The sequence below is a fragment of the Trypanosoma cruzi genome, genomic scaffold, assembly GCF_000209065.1.
Source record: "Trypanosoma cruzi strain CL Brener 1047053517087 genomic scaffold, whole genome shotgun sequence".
Lineage (NCBI taxonomy): Eukaryota > Euglenozoa > Kinetoplastea > Trypanosomatida > Trypanosomatidae > Trypanosoma > Trypanosoma cruzi.
In genome coordinates, this window is record NW_001849447.1 from 190,739 (window position 1) to 211,458 (window position 20,720).

The following is a 20,720-nucleotide window of genomic DNA, read 5'->3' on the forward strand; positions in this document are numbered from 1 at the left end:
TTCGGGTCTTTTTGAGCGGCGCAGCAAGCCATTAGACCGGCGTACGTATCGGCTGTTGGCGCAAGACCCCCATCCCGCAAACGACGATAAAGCGCAAGGGCTATTGCCATGCATTGTGGATTTTCATTCGCCCGGCTCACAGCATCAATGAGGGCCGTGTACAACTCCACCGAAACACCAACCACTTGATCGGCCTCACTCTCCAAAAAGAGTTCCTGCAACATCGCAAAATGGGCTGTATTATTGCAGCACCGTGCGAGGGCAATCAGAGCAGCTTCAATGTCTTTGGATGTAAGAGGAAAGACACCGCTCCTGGCGTGCTGTATGTAGCGTGAAAATAAAGTGTAAGCGACATCAAAATTGCGGGCAAGCTCGCAGCTTCGCATGGCTCGGATATGATCAATGGCCAGCACTGGTGGAAAAAATTTTCGCACTTCATCCTCTACTACCTCCACCACATTATCTAGCGTAAAAGCGGATTGCTGGTGTTCTTCCTCTGCTTCCTCGTGTTCATTCTTGTCCTTATCATTCCTTCCATGCCACAACGCCTTGTCACCTTTCTTTTTTGCATCAATACACTCCACCAGTTCGCTCAATTCAATGAGATGGTTGAGCGACTCCACAGCAACGTAAAAAGCTCCCGTCAAACTGCATAGCTCAAGTAGGCCATGCCAAATCTCTGCCATGACAACATTTGACAGATCCCAATCCAACAAATGAGAATACCTGGCATCGTCAGCAGTCTGAGCAATAAATGTAAGATTTTTTTCCATTTCAGCATTCCACTGCCGCAATTGAGAACAAAAGGATTCTATGTCGCCTAATTCCCTTTGAAGTTCACGCTCGCTAATCCGATCTCCCACCTCAGATGCCGCCTCCGTCGCCTCCTTTACCGCATGAATCGCTCCTGAAAGCACACTTCGAACAGCAAGTGGGTCCGAAAGAGCATTCGCCATACGCTGGAGGGATTCCCATGCATCAACCCGATCCGCGGAATCTTCAATTCCCCCACACTCTCCCGAAGTTAAACGTAGCCTCAGCTGCAGCACCTCCTGAAGTACATCCGTCAAAATTCGTAAAGGTGATGCCGCGTACGGCGCAGATAAAAGAACTATAAGATCGTCAAATCGACCATGCCGCAAGCGGTACAAATACGCCTGTGGTGAAGATGGTCCCGCCAAAGAGTCAACTCCCTCGTGACCGTCTCTCGTACTGGTACCACGAGCAAATGAATTGTTGTCATCGGATCCCCTGCCCGCTGAGCTGCTGCTTTTCAGTGGCACACGTGCCGTTTCTGCCACCAATCTTCCCGCCACACGCGACTGTCTGTGATCACCCGGCCGCTGAGAAGGACGGTACCGATAGCCAATGGTCTTGTGATACGAGCGGTGACTCTGAAAAAATCTCAAGACAATGAGGCCACTCCTGCCAGGATGAACAAAGGACATCAGTGCTGTTACGCTCTCGGTCACTAATTTGAAGTTTGAACGTTTTTTTTTTATAATTATTATCGTTATTGTCCCAAAAGACATATATGCGTGCGTGGGCAAAGATCGACAAAAAGAAAAAAAAGAAAAAGAAATAACCGCAACACGGCAAGATCATCAGCACAAATCTCTTGTCTAGGAGAATGTTTTGTATGGCTCTTGCCGTCATTGCTTCTCTTCAAGCTCTTTGGCGACACTTCTTCCTTTCAGTATCTTTCCCGTCCACTTCCTCTTTACACATACAGAGAAACATATTTACTCGCTCATTGGTCCATTCCCATTAAAGCAGATCTCGCAGTAACGGCAACACCACGGCACGCCAACGTTCATCCCACGTATTGCGTCGGCTTTCAATTACACAAAGACGCTTTTGCTCCAAGGAACCTGCGGCGTTGCCGGAATGCCTGTAAGCAAGACGCCACAAAATTGCTTCCAGTCCCTCGGCATTGCTAAACATCCAGCCGCGTTTCTCGTCCAGTAGTTCGGGAAGCGCCTCATACTGCAGAGCCACAACAGGCAATCCAGAGCCCAACATATCCACCGCCTTCATAGGCAAGTCCAAACCACTGGAAGAGTGATGGATGCAGAGACCTACATCAGCCGCACCAAGCGCCATTGCATAGTCCACATACGACTGAAAATATATGGTTGTCACAGTCACAAGTGGAGAGAGATGGGCTGCAACGACCGCACGCTCAAAACGTTCCCGCGACACCCCCTTGCCTGTCATGAGCAACCAGATGGGCCTCACAGCAGGTGCTTGCATACTATTCTGATCCTGCCCTTGTTCTTTTAGTCGTTTATCAATACGCACAAGTGCCTCCACCAGCATACTATAATCATCGTCTAATGTCCAACTAGTGGCACCTATCACAAACATTCCAGAGGAGCTGTTGTTTTCGGTACTATCATGTGTCTCCGTTTCCATCACCCAGGCCGGCGGAGGCGACAGTCCCATGACCTCCTTATCGTCCTGGCCACCCGACTGCAACACGGGACGCAGTACTTTTTGCACAAAGCGAGCCCGTGACACCGGGCCAAAAAAAGAGGGAGCTGTGTCATACAACACTGCCACATCGTCAGCTATCGATAAGCGTGATTTATCCCCCCTCACCTTTATTCTTTCTTGGAGTTCAAGAAGAGCCTTCCGCATTGCCTTGCTAACAGTCAAGTTACGATTGCCAAAACACAAATTACACTCAAACTTCCGGTAAACCCAAACAGCCAGAGAGGGCCGTCCGTCGCCTCGCAGAATAGTATAGCCAAAGTTATGCCAATCCACAATAATAGCGGGACAGATCACAAACCGTGATGGGGATATAATTTTATTCTCATTTACATTCAGCTGTCGTTGTAGTTTCAGGTCTCCGCAAATTTCGCAAAATGCATCCCACATCATCCATGAAGCAGGAACTATGAAACAGTAGTAGGATATCGCATTAAGAAATAATACACATGGACGGACAATGTACTTTATAACGGGCACAAAGGGTATCGCAGGAGGCGACTGAACAAGAATAAGGTCTACAAGAAGCAGTTGCCCCTTGCCGCTCACCACCATTAATGATGCAGCTATAACTGCCCAGGCAAAGACTAAAGCACAGGCGCATGCGCGATAGATGGTGGAAACTATCCAGTACAAACGAGGATGTGGGAACAAAAACGGAACCACGAAGGCGGGGTAACAGGTGGAATCAAATATGTGGTGTCCACAATAAATTCACCCTCTTCGTTGGCGCCAACACTGTTGTTTTGTTGTAAATCATCTATCAGTGCATTGCCCATGTCAAATCCCACCAAAACCACTCCATCAAAAAGACCGCACTTGAGCAGGCTTGCCGCGTGGTACTGCATGCGAGGTGAGCGGGCAAAGTCTCCGCCCACCACAACAACCGCACGTCTGAGGATGGCTTTGCTACTGCGGCGAAGGGAGCCAGAAACAGTTTCGCCCCGCGACTCCATTCCCGCAATGGATTTTCGTATTGTTTCCCGTCTGTAGTAGCCTCGCCCCGACCGCACCAGCAGTGCAATGGCCATCGAAAACCACATGACAATTGAGCAGAAGACGGGAAACGATATGGTCCATACCAACTCATCATAACTGAACATGTTTCCCCTCTTCAGAACCCTCTCTCTCTCTCTCTCTCCCGACTACCCACTTTTTTATTATTATTGCTTCTCTTCTTATTAATGATTCCTGGCGCCCCATTCCCCGTGGTTCGTTCAAGAAAAAAAGAAGATATATATACATATACATATGCATACCACGGGCAAAAGTAAGCCCAAAGAGTGCCTCAGAAAAGCTGAAGATTTCAGACAATAAAACAGACGCGCACGCACACGGCAAAGTAAAAAATAAACAAAATTTAGAGTAAACGACAACCAAGAAGCAAACAACAACAAAACGGAGCCCCTTTGCAAGCTGCACAATAAAAGGGGAAAGCGGGCGCCTGCACGTGCTACTTTTCCGTCGTTCTTTCTGTGGCGACCACACGTCGAATCACCACAGGGGCAATTGGCTTGTCATCATCGTCCCTCGCTGTCTGTACTATCGCACGTACCACAGGCTTTCCTGAGACGACAAATCCAAAAACGGTGTGCTTGCCATTCAACCACGGCGCCACCTCGCCTACGGTGATGAAGAACTGCGACTCGTTCGTGTTGGGGCCGCAATTCGCCATGCACAGCCAGTACACACTTGGGTACGAAAAGAAATCCATGGCGTTCATCCCCTCGTCTTCAAATCTTTCGCCAAAAACACTCTTCCCCCCACTCCCGTCCCCAACTGGACACCCGCCTTGAATCATGAAACCCGGCACCACACGATGAAACGTCAATCCGTTGTAAAAGCCTTCTTGCGCCAAACCAACAAAATTTACCACAGCCTTCGGGGCAAAATTAGGCAACAGACGGACAATAATCGTCCCAAAGACGTCCACAAACAAAGAAACATGAATAACAGAACTTTCCCATTCTATTGCCCGTCCTGTCGCTGCTGTAATTATATGCTGTACACGTTGTTCCTCCAAATCCCCGTCAATTTCATGTTCATCACGTTTTTCGTGAGCTACTGAATCATTCTCTTTGGTCTCCTCGTCGTCCGCCTTCACTGCCTCATGTGGCAGCACACCTCTTGGGGATGACTCCACAAGAAGAAGGTCTCCACAGTCAAAATCACGCCTTTGATGTAAATCGTATAACATCTTCTCTCGGTATGTCTGCTCCGTTCTTCCACCAACGGCATCAGTGGCATCGGTTGCACCGCCTTTCAATGATTGGAATGCAGCACTCTCTCCCAACTGTGTCTCATACTTTGTGTACAGTAACAGGGCCGTTCCCTCCAACGATGTCGTGCAAAAAGTGGGATCAGAGGCATTAAAAAAACGCTCATTGACTGCGGTTTCCAAAGCCGTATTGCTTGGAACAAAAAAAAGCCTTTTCATATCCTCCTGCAAGAGGGTGGAACCAACAGGGGACTGAGCCACAAGATTCTTGAGCGCTTGACTAGCAGGAACAGTGATCCGTATCATTGCCAAGGGCGCAGCAAGATGTTGGTCAAGCCCCGCACCTGGCGATAAGAAAGATGAGGTCGGAAGTGCCATTTCACGAACAGTTTCTTCCAGGTCTCCAATGGGACGCCACATTTGTTCCATGTGGAACGGAGTCTCTGTGACACGGTTGGAAGCCTCACCTCCGTCTGCCGTCATCATCCTTCTTGCGGGCGAAGGCGCGGCACGGAAGACAAAGATGCGTCGACCACACACGCGCCCTCTAAACAATTTCCCTCCTAAAAGAATTTCTGGGACAAACACCCAGACGCCCCCTGCCTCACCTCGTGGGGATTTGCGCACAGCGTCCTCCATGATGACGCCATACAAGGCCCCACGCATTAGTCGAATTGCCGCCTGCAGAGCCTTTTCCCCATCAAGAGCCGGTGCCACCTTTTCTTCTGTTTCACCGCGCGCAAGAAATTTACCGCTAGCAAATTCAAAGACATGAACAGAGACGCACACATGGCCCGCACGCAGGATGCCACTTGACACTACAAAATACTTTCCAGTTGCACAAAACCCAACATGAAGCGGCGTCATTAACCTCCCCGTCTTGGAAATATTCATTGCTTCTCTCAACAAAGTAAAAAAGCCAGTCTTCTGCCGACGCTCAAAGGTGATCCACTTCCGCAGCATCATGGGGTCAGCTGCGTTACGAGTTGGAACACCTGAGATAACCTGAAGAAAAGCAACAGTCTGACCGTCATCGCTAGGAGAAACCATAATGCGTGCGTAGTCAATGATGCCCTTCTCATCAACCAATACAACCAGACCGCTTGATCGATGTTGCTGGCAGCAGACCACACGATTCGCTGTGCTTATTGGTGCAGAAGTCAATAAAGTCGCCATGCCGCCAGAAATTAGCGCCTTTTCCGCGACACAAGGCAAAAACACAGATTTGCTTGTACCATCCTTCTCCACGGTAAAAAAAACAATGAACGGTTGTTGGTCGTGGTGTAACAAAAAAGGTCGTGGAGTAACACTATCCTTCCAAGATGATGACTCTGCCGTTATGCTCAATGTAACGCTAAAAATAAAAGAGAGACGTGTTTCCACAGTCATTAGAGTGGAGTTCACCCGACGGACTTCAACAGAAACCGTCACGATACCAGCTTTCGTCTCCACACATGGCATGATGCGCACCACAAGAAGACTGGAAGTAAGTGAGTCGATTAGGATAAAGTGTCTCGCCATGTCATTGGCATCCCCCTCCGCCAAATTCCGTGAAAAAAGACCCTGGAAGTCCCCTAAAAAGAATACACCACGAGGAAGCTTTCGCCAAGCACGCAGCGTCCCAGCCGCGTCTACAGTAGCAATGAGACAGCCAATGTCATCTTGTACAACACCAATGTCGTGCAGAAGATGACCATGGCAGTAGCTTCGTTCGTATAGGGAAGTGCTTGGAAATCCCTCCAAATTCAGCAACTCCATAAAACCTTCTTCACTCCTCTCGTCACCGCCGTTATCGGAGTAAACACCGTCTGACGCACCGTAACTTGCCCCACCGTCCCTGTGTTCTCTCGGGGAACGAGATCGCTTCTTCCTTTCCACTTCCAAACTCTCATCTGTTTTTGTCGGCGTTATGACGTCATTGTGCGGTGGGTGCAGCAACGCCTCGGGAATCGAAGGCAAAAAGTCCTCGTCTTCGTATTCCTCCTCCTCCTCCTCTAATTCCCTGTCAATCGCCCTGCCGCTGTCGTCGTGGATATCTCGCTGTGACATTTTCTCTCTCTCTATATATATATATGGGTCTGTCTACAGCCTCCTTACCCTCTTCTCCCTTCCACAACTTGTCAAAACAGTAATTATTGACAAAAACAAACAAACAAACACACATATGGAGAAACAAACGAACAAACAAAAAGAAGGGAAAGGAGGAGGAAAAGCGATCACTCGTCATCATCAACAGCCTCACTACAAATTCCTGCCGTTACGTCGAAGTTCACTTATTCACGTTGGGGTGACACACAAAAAAGGTGTAAAGACGTGTAGATGCGTAAGAAGGTTTGCAATGCACACCACACTATGGAACTGACAAAAAGAAAAAAAAGAAGGGGCAAGAAGAAAAAAAAAAAGATTAAACAATGAAAAAATAAACCCGAAAAAAAAAACATTAAAAAAAAAACGGAAGCAGGAGCCATGTGCATGCCAAGGCTCACTCTCCAACAGACACACATAAACACAACTACAAAGCCCTGATACCAATCTAAGCTTCAAACCCGACTGCGGACGAAGAAAATCAAATTCCATACGTTCGCCTTCAATGGCGCTTTGCCCTCTTCTCGTCCAATCCGTTTCTTCCCCCAAATTCTTCTCCATCCATTTGGTAATTATTATTTTTTTTGTTCTTTTCATTTTTTAAATCCCGTTTCTCCTTTTCCCTTCTTCCTCTATGTCCCGCGTTTGTGTCTCTGCAGCCCAGCGGCAAGGCAAAAAGGCGACTTGTGTCTTATTTCCCTCCAAACCCCTTTTATTTCCTTAGTTACGTTGTTGCCGCTGTTGCTCTTGACACGTCTCAATAACTAATCAAATAAAAGTGTTTGTCGCGTTGGAAAGATCGAAACAAGAGAGTGAAAAAAAATCCCCATTATTTGAAATAGCGGGTCCCGCGTATCGGCATGCGTGTATGTAGTGTGTGCCGTGAAATGCGTACGAAATAGTGTTGACGCTTGTATAACCACTACTCTTTTTCAATGATGACGGGCAAAGAGCACCAAGAAAAGGGAATAACATCCACAAAACCAACAACAACAAGAACAACGCGAGTCAAAAGATATAATTCCTCTGTTCCTTGTAAGTACCAATGGAACCCATATTCTGCTGGAGAGGCGCCTTCACAAAACCTCAAGCAATAACAACCACTTTACAGCCACATCAATGCCATAATCGCTTGTGTCGATTGATCCCTTTTTACTTTCCTCATATCTCTCAGTCACTCACTCTCCCTTTCTTGGTGTCTTTTTTTGGTTTGCGTGTGTGCGTGTGTGTTTGTTGCAGTAAAAGTTGAATTTATCTTTTTATTTACCCTCTTTTTTTTTTTTTCATATTTCTCTCTTCGGTGCCTTTACCTTTTTTGTGGCTCGTCTCTTGTCCCCTTCAGAGTGACGCGACAGGGACGGGCTGGACAAACCACGAGGTGTAATGGGCGTACTTCCCCAGGCGCAGCTGCTGAATGCCAGGAACCATCCACTGCAGCACCCAGGAGTCAAAGAACGAGCGTGGAATCCAATTCGGCAGGTCGCTCACTGTTTGCAGTTTCCGGACGGAGACACCAGAGGCGAGCCCAACAACACTGTAGGAGAGCTCGATCGTCGGCTTGCGTGTGGGGACACCGTGTCCCGCTGCGAGTATCAAATCAGCACTTGAGCGCCGCAATCTTCGTTTACGAGCACGTTCCTCACGTTTTGCATCCTTTCTACTGATGCCAGCGCCACCCGGAGAAGAGTCTCGTGTACCCTTTCGCCGTCTCACCTCGTCGCACTCGCCACCCTCGTCCTCGCCCTCGTTCATCTCTGAGTCCGTTGAGACGTAGTCGTGTTCCATCTCATCGGGCTCCTCAAAGACAAGAATAAAGTGTGCAATAAGGAGTTGAGTCCCTTCAGGAAGCCCGGAGCTCGTGCGAGTGCAAAGCATCCCCTTATTGGCACCACCATCGAAAACTTTGTCATCATCACACCTCTCGCTCCGGCTGTCAAACCTCGAGTCCACTGTGTTGGGAAGCTGATAACTATTCGCCACGACGCTAACATTGTCACCGCTTTTCTGTCGCTCTATTGCTGTCGCCAAGTCGTCATCGGTGAATCCGCGACGCGCAAGTCGACCTTCCGGCAGAACTTCTGGTGAGAGCGTTTTGACTTTCATCCACGTTGTCTCGTCGACAGTGCCTATATCCCAGATAAAGTGGTGTGGCTTGTTTGAGTTTGGCTGCTGAATTATTCCCACGCCGCCGGTGTGGATAGCAACGACATCACAGTAGCGATTGGGAAGTGCAATGTGTATCTTCGCCGCATGCAAAACGTCGTACACCACTAAGTCAAAGGAGAGACGCTTCAGGCCCGGTGTTTCATCGGTCTGTAGATAGCAGTTCCTTACCGCGGCATTGACTAAATAACCTGCCTTTACTGACGCTTCGTAACGCATCAGCAGTTCATCTCCTATGCAAGGAGGCGTAAAGTAAACATTGCCATTTGGCGAGAGTTCCCAGTAATCCACCATGCTATGCACATCATGTACGGAAACATTGGGAAGGCCTTCCCGCTTCTTATTCACCCCATGAGAAAACATACTTCTGTAGCTGCCACTCTCTGCTGCATGCGTGACGCGGTGGCGAGTGCGCGATGTGGGAGGGGGTGAGATGGAGACTGCCTTGACGCTGGCAGAAAGCCTCATAAGGAAGCGATAACTACGCATCAAGTATGTCTCGCATCGAATTTCCCCCTGCAGTGGCGTAACATCATCCACTTCCAGCAGCCTCTCACTGGGTGGCAGGTGTACCAACTCCGTGATACTTATCGTCACTTCGTTCCGCAAAAAACTCTGCATGCCCCTGTAGGCAACGTAGCCTAATGTCACCGCAACAACAATCTCAGCAAAGTGACGAATTTTTAACGACATTTTATTTCCCTCCCGCCCCCCACCTTTAGAAACAACAACAACAAAAAAATATTAATAGTTCAATTCACCTTATTTCCTGTTCCTCACTTCCCTTTTTTCCTCCCGTGTAACGACAAATGAAGGAAAAGAACAAATAAAATAAGATTCAAAAGAAAACCCCACGAAAACAGCGCACAGACGCGGGCAAAGCAAAAGCAAAAAAAAAAAAGAAAAGATGTCTCCATTGAACCTCATTCACTTATGTGTACGGCCATTTTTGTTGCAAGCCGTTGTACAAATAAACCTCGGGGTCTCGCTGAAAAGTCCCGTCCCCCACTAACGCCACCACCACCATCCCACACGCCTCCTCTCTTAACGCGTCTTCTCCCATGAACCGTAGAAGTACGCCAATAAATGGCGCAAATACGGCAGAAAAAAAAAAGCAACAACATGACTGCTTCTTAAAAGCAGCAAACAACAGACTCCCCACTTTCTCTCCCATCCAAAAGAAAAAAAAAATCAACGAGACCCTCGTTATTATGGTGTCAGCGACCTTCAGTTCGATTCCTTCAATCCCTCTGGCAGTCCCTTTACACAATACAATGTGGTGTCTACTCCTCCCCTCATCCTCCCACTCTCTCTTTTGTGAGTTTTTAACACATCCCGGCGTGAGATGCCTTGCAGGGACAAACCGCAAATAGCTACAAAAGCAAACAAACGAAGAATGTTCATCCAAGAAGAGAAATAACACAAGTAATAAAAACGACTACAATAATAATCATCGCAATAAAATAGCAACGGCATATTTTCATAACATATACAGCCACATCTCACAACTTTGCTGCATAGCTTCGGTATGTTCGGCGCTCGGAGGATGGTGGGGATGCTCCAAGTGCGGTGCGCAGTTTTAACCGGAACGTTCTTGCCACTGCCGCGGCTTTTCCTTCCTTCCATGGCGCTTCATGGCGCGCAAGTGAGGTAGGGTGGGCGTTGAGTGTCGTAACAAAGTCTCGTTGCTCCTTGTCTAGTACAAGAAACGGAAAACCGATGCACTGTTCATTGGCAGTACACCATGCGTACGAAAGTACCTCCGCAAGAGTTCGCCGATGCGGGCTGCATGTGATCCAAATCCATCGATCCACAACAAGCATGGCTGCCTCATTTGCACCCGGCGTCAGTCCGTCCCAAGCTGACTCCAGACAAAGAAGCCCAGAACTCAAAAAGGCTATTTTTTTTGTTCCTTTATCAGTTATTTTGTTGCGTCCATCATTTTCACAAATCAGAACCTTCACAGAAGGAGAATGAGCAGACGTTGCACTACGCAAGATACGCGTCGCAATCTCCTGATAGGCCTTTGGAACCCCGCTAAGCAACGCGGTCGTATCTTGCAACGATTCCGATAACGGATCTTTCGATTCTCCGTCTCTATAAAGCGAAACCCTATGACCCCATGGTACTGCCGCATGCACACCAATCTTTCCCAGAGCAGATGGCACTGCCTCCAGTGGGGGGAAAAAATCTTTGCAAAGAGAAGTCGTACAAATAACAAAGCTGTACGCAGCGACACACAACTCCGCAACGGACACTGTGACCTGTGGAATGGTTGCATAGTAATGGTGAGCAAAACGTTCATAATGCGCGAGTGATTTCATGGCAACGTCGGACATCTCTCGAATTCTTCGTCGCAAAACCTCAGATGAATCGCCGCACGAAGCATCCGCTTGTCCAATTGAACGCGGCTGCGAAAACTGGGATTCTTGTGATTTCCCACAATTTCTCATCTGACTGGTCACTTCTCTCATAAAACGTAGTAATGGGGCTCGAAGATCCACCAAGATGTGATGCATATACTCTATCCACGCACTTTTTCTTAATGCCCGCGTCGTGTGGAGGGAAGATGATGAACAAGGAGGAAGTTCCCCCAGCCAATGCCCACATTGCGGCAGGTATAAATCGACACAGAGGACAAATGCCGCCAAGGGTTCAGTCACTACCGTATTTTGGGACAGAGACTTCACAAGGAAGAGATCCTCCTCACCTTTTGGCAACTCGGACGACAGTGGCTCAAAGTCCACCTCACACGGAATAGATTGAGCCCGGCAGAACCAAAGAAAAGCAATCACCACAGGGTCCCCATGCAACCCACGGACGTAAAAACCTTCACTCGATCCTGCAGTCTTATTGATTGTGCCACCACCAGCACTCCCCTTTTCCCTCTTATCAAGATTGAATGCCATTGCCTTTGCGCGGGCGGTGTTGGAGGCGGCCTCCATGAGAGGGAGCATGGCAGGGCTGTTGTGCACCTTCAGCAGGTACAAAAACTCGGTGCATAAAGCCTCAGCAGCAAGCTGCGGCGTCATCTTCCCCCTTAGTGCGACCCACGCAGAGTAATAAAAACGCATCGTGAATTGATACCAATGAAGCGGCCGTTGTGGAAGCTTCGGTAGCCCCGCAAGTGACGATTCCATTGGGGTCAATTGTTTTTGCGCCGTTTCATTGACTTTTTCCTTCTCATTGGGAGCCGGTACGTCGAGGTCACTGGGCGCATCACCGAATAGCGCCTGACATCGCAACGCCCAAAGATGCGATCTCTGTCTTAGTGACAAGCAGGGTAGCATGTGGCGTCTGTAGGCCCTTTCTTCCATGAGTTTGGCTATCTCCATCGCAAGCGCACCAACGTAGTCGGAGGGGCAGTCGCAGCACAACATTATTTCAGGCAATCTCATGATGGGATAAAAATAAAGGGAAACACGGGAATATCGTTCGAGAAAGAAGGAAAAAAAAAAAAGAATGCCACACACATACACACACAGAGGATTGCCAAATAAGGAAAAATTAGGTCCACCTTCACCCTCTCCTCCGCCTCATCCAACATTCTCGTAAGCAGACTTCACAAAAACAATGTCGCGGCAGCAATAAATGTCCAACAACAACGACAACAAAAATAATCAACACAAAGCGAAAAAAAAATAAATAAATAAACAAATGTCAAATCAACATGAGAACAAATAGCAGATACGCAAAAAAAAAAAAAAAAAAAAAACTGCTGGAAAACAAAAACAAAACCGGGACACCAATTATTCAAACTTCTTGTCTACACGCATATGCCAGGTTGCCAGGTGTCAATGGGGCGCATGGCAGATGCAACCCTGTCAGTCCATATCGATCACCCTTTGTTTCTTCGTGTTCCTCCCTCGTCTCTCGGCGTGCCAATCCGCTTGCAATAAGGGCCATTACGGCACCCATTTCATTTGTGGCAAGAATATTATACGGCGGACGCCATAAGAACTGCAGCAGCTCTGAAGAAACACAACCCCTTGTAAGGTATTGGTAGAGACATTCACTTATTTTGTCGATATTGTGGGTTTTGGACTCAACAGAATCCTTCGATAAATTCGGATACAACTGCGGCCACACCGCTGTGAAGTGTGCCGCAGTAAATGTGACGCCAAGTTGCTTTTCACAGTGAAATAAGATGGTGCTCAAGACATCATCGGTCACATCGTCGGAACCGCCCAAAAGAAATATGGTGTGGTAGACCACCATTTGTGGTGCCAGCGTCTGTGACCATATATTTTCCACCCACTCTGGACCAAGAAGCACCATGCGCAGCTGCTGATTTGGCGTTGCCGAGAAAGACGGTGGCTTGTTAAAAACCCGCGGGTCACTCCCACGTCCACTTTCTTCTGGTGAGTGGGGTAGAGTGCAGGGTAGAAAAAAGAGCGCACCGCGAAGGCGGCACTCTTCCAGTAAAGCCTCCAAAAACACATCCCTCCCGCGCAGGCAACGTTCCTTTTCATCATCCCCGTCCATCTCATCGGGGTCATCCGGATGGACAAACCCCAGGTGGTACAGCACCGCATTGTCAAAGGATTGCTCATCAAAGCAGCATGACACAAATTGGCGTAACCGTTGTAGAGCAGTAAAGAGAGAAAGAAGTCCTTCTGAACTGCTGCTCCACCACAATCTCAGTCTATGTGGAGAAAATGGAACAGAATGGGAAATCCGATTTGCCTCACCGTCTTCATTTTCTTCTTGTTGCTGCATGGATGCAGCAAAATCACGACGGCGGCGTTGGAATTCCCAAAATCCCTCAAGGGTACCGTGGATCATATAATGCATATCAACTGCTTTAATCTCCGTAACTTCATGTTCTTCGACTCCTTCAACATGAGGCTCAAGCGGGATAAAAAAGGATCGAGGAAGCCACCGTGCCAGGACGTGCAATGGACTCAGGGGCGCAGTGTGGTAAAGAAATCTCAACGTGCGATAAAGAAGCGTTTGGAACGCTGTGTTGTTGGAAAAGTTTTCCGAGATAAATAAATAGTTAGACGTATTCGTGAGGCAGGAATCAATTATTACAGGCCGTGGTAACTGGCCCTCGGTAGATTCCCTTTGCTGCCCAACCCGTTCCTCAAACCACAGTCCAAGTCGATCCAACTGATTTTGCGCCGCGGCGGGCTGCTCCACAGAAACCAAATCAACGGTGGAATCCCTGTAGGTACCGACAAGTACTACCGGCAAGTAAGGCAACCCCACACGTGGATCCCCCACGCTGTCATTGTCACCTCCCAGTGCATTTAAAACATGTAAACTCGGCATCGTTACAGCATGTTGAATTGTCTGAACTTGCTGCCATATCGCTTCCTGCATCGAGTTCCAGTCATCCTGCACACGATACAAAATGTAATACACAACGCCCCGGCTGGGCAGCTTCACATTTCCCGTACTAGCCACAAATAAGAAGGGGGTCGGTACCTCAACAAAGTTCACCCCAACCCGAGAGGGTTCCACACGACTGTCCCCAACAGCGGTCATCCACTGCCGCATGTTGGATGGTGAAATCTTGCTGTGACCACCCAAAGGAAGAGAATACGTAGGAAAGGGAACTTCAACGATTGTTGAAGTTCGCCGGATCGCCATTGTGTGTGGCTCCACTGCTGGTGAACAAGCGATCAAAGACACTTCATGCAAAAAAGAGCTTATAAAACTCGATTTCCCACACCCTGCTGTCCCCACCACATAAATACTATACGCCAACAGCTTCCTGTATTCATCAAGGTCTTCTGATTCACACCAGCGTAATTTCTCTTCCATAATTTCAGAAAAACTGAGAGCAGGCAATGTTCCATTGGATTCACTTCGTTGATTTACAACATTCTTGATGCACCCTGTGGTGAGTAGTCGCCGATAAACGAGATTTTGCACAGAGCCACGTGCCTTGGCACGACAAAGCCGACGAACATGCCGCAACGAAACCTCGCTCTTTACGTCTTCTTTGAGGCGACCACAGTCCACAGAAGGAGGCTCCACGCACTCCCCCTCCGGCATCGGTAACTGGGATTCATCTCCCAAAATAGTCTTACCGTCTCCGTGAAGCTCCGCCACTGTGCCTTCTACAGTCGGTGAGTATAGTGCGTTCGCTGTGTTTTCATCCATGTTTGGAAGATCACCATCTTCGCTAAGTCGACGCCGGAGTAAAGAGCTTTTCCTCTCGGGTGCGTATGCTGACTCCGTCGATAAAGTCACCTCCCCTAGTAATTGCTGGTTGGATTCTTCATCACGCAAAGGAATGCATGGTTCCCATCCAGAGGTATTCCCATCCATGACCCCTGAGTGCCGTTCATTCGGTGGCATAATCGTCTGCACGGCTGCATCCACAAAGTCGATGGAAGGAAAAATGGTGCGACCCGTTTTATTTTCTTTTTCCCGAGCAGCAGCAAAGAGTTCGAGAAAGCATCCAAGTTTTTCTCCAACACTTTCAACCAGCAATGGCAAGAAGATGTCCTCGATTCCACGTGTATATTCTCGTAGAAGATCCAAGTAAATGGGAACTTCGCAGCGTTTTACAGGTGACGAAATTTGCCGCGCACAGTCTGCTTCCTTCTTAGCATGCAGCAATCCATTGCATAGATGCATTTCCTGCACATGAGAACGTTGCAACTGAAATGCAACGCAGAACAGTATAGACTCCATCGACTCTGCAGCACTGAGCTTAATCAAAAGTCGCCGAACGACCTCAGCCTCACTCAAGCGATAAAACAGATCTTGCGGCGGCACTAACAATGACTGTGGCACTGCTCCACGTGAAGAACAAAATGTTCTCGGTGAGTCTAAGCCATCACAAGCGCAAGATGAAACGCGGGACTTCACTCCTGTCATATCCTCAGACCAAGACCCCTCAGCCTCTTTATGGGAACCTTCATGCAGAAACGGCTTCAGTTTCCATTGGTTGTCAAGTGTCTTTTCTCCTTCCGGAAACTGAAGCAAAACTTCATGTTGTTGTTGTTGTTGTTGTTGTTGCTTCTGCTGCTTGGGTGAGAGAAGACTTCTTGAAGGTGACTCGCCCGTCTCAAAAAAATCCCCAAGCATAATGTAATATTGCCACTCAAGCCTCTGACACCACATAACTGCCTCATTTTCTGCGCTAAAAAACCCAAGCACATCGCTCACAGATTTACTTGGATGCGTTGCCGATGAAAGGCAACGCCGTAGTCGTCGCTGCAACCCCTTTTGCCTCGCCACGTTTGATACACGGTGTGACTGCTCAAGAGCAGCAAGAATTCGTCCTTTGGAGAAGACCGTTTCGCCAATTGCCTCCCTACCACACCAGCCCTCAGTCAGCCGGGAAAAAATCAAGGGATCAATAAGAAACTTTTGCAGCCGCGCTTTGGCGTCAAGTAAGCTGTCATCCGCGATTCGCCCTGTACCCGCACAATGGTTCTCGCCACTTATTTCTTTCTCAGCGCCGTGATCATGACCATCGGCATTGCCACCATCATCGTCATCATAATCTTTCAACACGAACGCCCCCAGTGAGCTCCAAAACGACAGGTACCGCAAGAGTGATGCGGATGCGCCATCGTCAGCATACAATCCCTTTTCCCCTTGGAGAAGAGCCCCGACATCCACCTCCAGAACGGCGTACACCACTCGTTTAGTTGGCTGCAAATTAACATGGCCATCTTCCTCCCCTTCACTATTGAAGTGAGAGAGTCGTGCAAGGAGAAAACGGACAATTTCTTCCGGTAGAATCTCGGAGGCCCGTGCGTCTAGATCAAAAAAGAAACGATTGTTGTGTCGCTGACGCTGTGAATTTTCCGTGCAGACGGACGCCAAATTGGCAAACCACGCACGCACCGCAACGAGAGAACGGGATGCGCTCGCTGACAAGGCCTCAAAAGACGCGCCTACACCCGCCATCACAATCTCACAATTGCCTGCATACTCGGGATCAAAGAACGTGATTCTCACCAAATGAAAGCAAAATGTTGCTGCTTTTTCACTGTTTTCCGTCAGGCTTCCCTTCACAAACTCTATCAACGTCTCCACATCTGCGAACTCCCCCTCGCTCTGTTTCGAATAGCGCCAAGGCGGTTCATCTGCATCTGCTCCACGCAACGCATTTCCTCCCCCTTCCATCCATTGCATTACAGACACTCTCAGGGGTGAGGAGACAACCTGCAAAACTCGTACTGATAACCACTCCAGCATCGATGCCTCCACACTCCCCAGTTCACCCAATGCCCTGCTTTCACCCTCTTTGGAAAAATGGGGAGGGACACATGAAATAAACCAAAAATTACCACTACGACGCAATTCATTCCATGCCGCGTCACCCAGCGTCGTGGCGATGGAGCGATGATCAATACAGCCATTGTGAAACAATATATGCGTCCCGCTTCCCTTCACTTGTATGGAAGAAGGCAATATTAGGCATGGCATTCTCGAGGAGTGAGCCACCCTTCCAGACCCTTCCTCTGGTGTCCTCTCATCAGCAAGAGACGTGCTGTTCATTAATTCCCCTGAAGTACCCGAGACACATGGATGTAAAGCAAGATATACATTAACACAGCGACCCACCCGCATACTCATAACTTCATCAATCTTTTATTAACCTTCACACCCTCTTCTCTCTCTCTCTCTCTCTCTCTATATATATATATATATATATATATATTGTTTCTCTATGACTTTCTGAAGATACCCCACGGAAAAAAATAAAAAATACGTGTATATTATATTTGAAGCCTATTCCCCTATTCCTACAAAAAATAAAAATAAAAAATAAAAACAGTTTGGCTCAAATGCGTCCCGCATCCCCTCACAATTCAAAAAAGAATTATCCCAAACTCATACAACAGCAAACAATCTCGTTCAACGGCCTTACATGCGCAATAGCCATATTCCCTGCAAAACCCAGAAGGAAGCGGTTATTGAGGGCACCAAAACCACTGGGAATCCCTCCGCGTGGAAGGTGATAACAGGACGCAGTTGGATAAAATACAAAAACAACAAAAAGACAAGCTTCAATTGCTACCCTCAAACACGGGTCCATTAAAATCATATCAAATTGAAAAAAAAAAAATAATAATGCAAATTCCGTTTTATTCGCGTTGTTTCCTTCTTTTAGTTGTCATCGTTCCGTATACGCAACCCATTCCCTATGCCTTGCGCGTTTTTTTCGCCTGGCAGCAAAAAAAATTCCAATCGTGAAGGCCAGTAAGAAAAACCATAGGGCAATGGTGGGAAGCCATTGCTTTTTCCACGAATTATCTGTGTTCGCACCCTCTGTAAGAGTACGTCTTTTTGGCTGGGCAGTGTCTTTTCCACAGCCACTGGTCATCTCTTCATAAAGTTCATGAGGCACTACGGGTGTCTCTAAAATAACAGAAGTACCATTGCTAAGCAGGGTGCGCTTACCCGTAGCGGAAGTAAGATCTACGGGTTCCTCAGATCCACGAATATTATGTGTCTTCTCATTGTTAAACCAAACTATTATATCGTTGTAAAAACGGGTTTTCGGAAAGAACCGCACTAGGGTTGGTGAAAGATTCGGCTTCCTGTAATGTGGAATGTTCAGTCGAAGTGGAGGTGGCTTTTGCAGTACCTCTCCAACCCACAATTCCTCTGGTGGGAGTGGTTGACACCCCTGTGACGACAAATTAGTCCTCAACGATCCATTGTACTCTTGAAGCAACTTAATCAAATGAGGTTGGAAACGCAGAATACGCGACGGAACACGACCAAACCCAGTCAACTCCGCACGATCTTCAAAGACTTCCACAACCGCAAATGCATTTGTCAATGTTTCAACTTGTCCCTCCAACGCGACACAGTGGACGTGGTACGCTCCCTGTATCCTGTAGTCCCCCTTGTGGTTGTGCCCAGAAAACACCAATGGCATTTGGTCGTACTCCTTTAAAAGCGGACCCAGTCGATTTGTCTCAAATCCAATAGGGAAGTGGGCAAACAGGATTACCACGCGACCGGCAACTTTGGCCGCATGCAGTTCCTCTTCTAGCCATTTTGCTTGCGCCTCTTTTGCGGTCGCGTTGGTGGTTTGAGGATCGTTCACCAAAGAGTCCAAAAAAATAAGACAGAATGGCGGGTGATCAATTTTGTAGTACCAGCGAGGCAGACCCAGTTTTTTCCTGAGCCACTCTTCTTGGGTCTTATTCATTTTACCAAAGCGATCATTATGGGCGCGAAGATCATGGTTGCCCAAAACACTGTAGTGCGGCGCCTTGGCACGGTTGAAGCTATCCAGGATGGGCCTCAGGTTCCACATCAAGTTATTATTGACAAGGTCCCCGAGATTTACCACCACATCCATATCCGCAACACGATTAAAGAGCCCAATGGCCTCATCCATCTTGTCTCTCGCAAGATCATACCGGCGCACTGTCCATGCGGTCGTCCTCTGGCGCTGCTCCCGCAGCCACTGATGCATTGTTTCCCATGGCGCCTTTTCACCCGCTGGAAACGTGTCGTAGTGGGTGTCTGCAACAAGCCCCATAGTGAGAAGCTTGCGCGTGCTTTTCACTTCCTCCCCGGTACAAAAAAACGCCACTCCAAAAATAAAATAAAAATTCAACAAAACCGCCAGCCGGACCATCGGAAGCTTCCGGCTGCCGCGCTCCCTCACACCAGCACCATGTCGTCCTCTCGCCACCATCACCTGCACACACCCCGTCACTCCCTCCTCCTCGCTTGCCTCCATTACTCGTGTGTAGCGCCGCCAGGGCGGTATTAAGCCAACAAACAACAACAACAAAAAGAAGCAAAGCAAAAAATACGCAAAGATAAAGTAGAAAATTGTCATGAACACAAAGGATGCCACATCAAAATACGCAGAGTTGTTTACTTAGTTCATTGCTGTATCATAATAAAAAGTGCAACTTTCCGCCGCTTCTCATTCCTTTCTCTTCTTACTTCTTGCAGCCTTTCCCATTCTTTTCTCCACTCACGTAAGTCAAGCAGGTAACAAAAGATATATATATATATATATATATATATCCTTCAAAAGGCAAAAAAAAAAAAAAAAAAAACAACAAGAAAATGCATGCAGTCTGATAGCCTCGTCGCGTAACAATGCGAGCAACAAAAAGCAAGAAAGCCGCGGGAAGATAATAATAATAATAATAATAATAATAATAAGGAAATGAAGAAGCACGGGTGTATAATTCATATGCGCGTCGTTGTGAGTCATTGCGCAAGTGTGCTCACATGTGCGTCGCGGTGCAGCACGTCATCACTGCGCCACAACCACAAAAAAGTAAAGACAAATAAGAGAATGAAATAAAAACAAAAGAAGAAAGTAATTCTTTTACTTAAGACAACATACATCCATGGAGGCCGTCCTCCACCCCCTCAACAAAACAGGTGGACAAACAACCTCCTCCTCCCGCGCGAAAGCACACACACACACAAAAAAAAAAAAAAAAGAAAAAAAAAAACACCAAACACCACCGCTGATAAACCGAAAACTAACAGAGACACCACTTGCATAAAATTATTTTCTCCTCAAAATATGTTTTACTTTTGTGGCGCACTCTTCCCCATACCGCCTTTTTTTTTTTTCTTTTGTCTGTGTGTGTGTGTGTGTGTGTGTGTGTCGTCTTATTTTCGCATTTATCCTCGTGCATTCTCTTCAGCGCCTAAAAAAGGGCCTTGCCCGCCACACCCGCAAGTGAACGATGCAGTGCGACTCATACATAAATACATATATTCAGATAATTACATGGCAATGAATGAGTTGGCTCCCACCGCGTCACACCAAACACTCTTCGTACACACACACACACAC

At 47.7% G+C, this 20,720-nt stretch overlaps 7 protein-coding genes across 7 annotated transcripts, besides 20 other annotated features; all 7 read right to left on the reverse strand.

The window, feature by feature from the left end:
- On the reverse strand, nt 1-1,532 carry Tc00.1047053508891.4 (hypothetical protein, conserved; the record flags this gene model as incomplete). The annotated part of the gene is made up of 1 exon (XM_809501.1): nt 1-1,532. A coding segment is annotated over one exon (1,532 nt), but the record flags the coding sequence as incomplete, so codon positions are not given.
- Nucleotides 1-2,925: a sequence feature (heterozygous, non-Esmeraldo-like haplotype).
- Nucleotides 1,491-1,511: a sequence feature (AT_rich).
- Nucleotides 1,768-3,048, reverse strand: Tc00.1047053508891.10 (glycosyltransferase, putative; the record flags this gene model as incomplete). Its single annotated transcript, XM_809493.1, has 1 exon — nt 1,768-3,048. The coding sequence occupies one exon, from the start codon at nt 3,046-3,048 to the stop codon at nt 1,768-1,770; it is 1,281 nt and encodes a 426-aa protein (XP_814586.1).
- Nucleotides 2,926-3,382: a sequence feature (areas merged during assembly that could not be assigned to a particular haplotype. This can correspond to areas where the two haplotypes were merged or to regions with more than two copies in the genome that were merged during assembly.).
- Nucleotides 3,383-3,830: a sequence feature (heterozygous, Esmeraldo-like haplotype).
- Nucleotides 3,727-3,751: a microsatellite.
- Nucleotides 3,831-4,221: a sequence feature (areas not merged during assembly with more than two copies in the genome that could not be assigned to a particular haplotype).
- Tc00.1047053508891.20 (hypothetical protein, conserved) lies at nt 3,947-6,760 on the reverse strand (the record flags this gene model as incomplete). Its single annotated transcript, XM_809494.1, has 1 exon — nt 3,947-6,760. The coding sequence occupies one exon, from the start codon at nt 6,758-6,760 to the stop codon at nt 3,947-3,949; it is 2,814 nt and encodes a 937-aa protein (XP_814587.1).
- Nucleotides 4,222-20,720: part of a sequence feature (heterozygous, non-Esmeraldo-like haplotype) that runs on past the window's edge.
- Nucleotides 6,854-6,900: a microsatellite.
- Nucleotides 7,075-7,163: a sequence feature (A-rich).
- Tc00.1047053508891.30 (hypothetical protein, conserved) lies at nt 8,135-9,652 on the reverse strand (the record flags this gene model as incomplete). The annotated part of the gene is made up of 1 exon (XM_809495.1): nt 8,135-9,652. The coding sequence occupies one exon, from the start codon at nt 9,650-9,652 to the stop codon at nt 8,135-8,137; it is 1,518 nt and encodes a 505-aa protein (XP_814588.1).
- Nucleotides 10,462-12,357, reverse strand: Tc00.1047053508891.40 (hypothetical protein, conserved; the record flags this gene model as incomplete). The annotated part of the gene is made up of 1 exon (XM_809496.1): nt 10,462-12,357. The coding sequence occupies one exon, from the start codon at nt 12,355-12,357 to the stop codon at nt 10,462-10,464; it is 1,896 nt and encodes a 631-aa protein (XP_814589.1).
- Nucleotides 12,557-12,617: a sequence feature (A-rich).
- Nucleotides 12,653-12,674: a microsatellite.
- On the reverse strand, nt 12,713-17,506 carry Tc00.1047053508891.50 (uncharacterized protein; the record flags this gene model as incomplete). Its single annotated transcript, XM_809497.1, has 1 exon — nt 12,713-17,506. The coding sequence occupies one exon, from the start codon at nt 17,504-17,506 to the stop codon at nt 12,713-12,715; it is 4,794 nt and encodes a 1,597-aa protein (XP_814590.1).
- Nucleotides 15,909-15,934: a microsatellite.
- Nucleotides 17,543-17,565: a microsatellite.
- Nucleotides 17,565-17,591: a microsatellite.
- Nucleotides 17,681-17,705: a sequence feature (AT_rich).
- Tc00.1047053508891.60 (serine/threonine protein phosphatase, putative) lies at nt 18,048-19,736 on the reverse strand (the record flags this gene model as incomplete). Its single annotated transcript, XM_809498.1, has 1 exon — nt 18,048-19,736. One exon carries the CDS (start codon nt 19,734-19,736, stop codon nt 18,048-18,050), a length of 1,689 nt encoding a protein of 562 aa, XP_814591.1.
- Nucleotides 19,905-19,930: a microsatellite.
- Nucleotides 19,943-19,973: a microsatellite.
- Nucleotides 20,041-20,071: a microsatellite.
- Nucleotides 20,343-20,370: a microsatellite.
- Nucleotides 20,499-20,529: a microsatellite.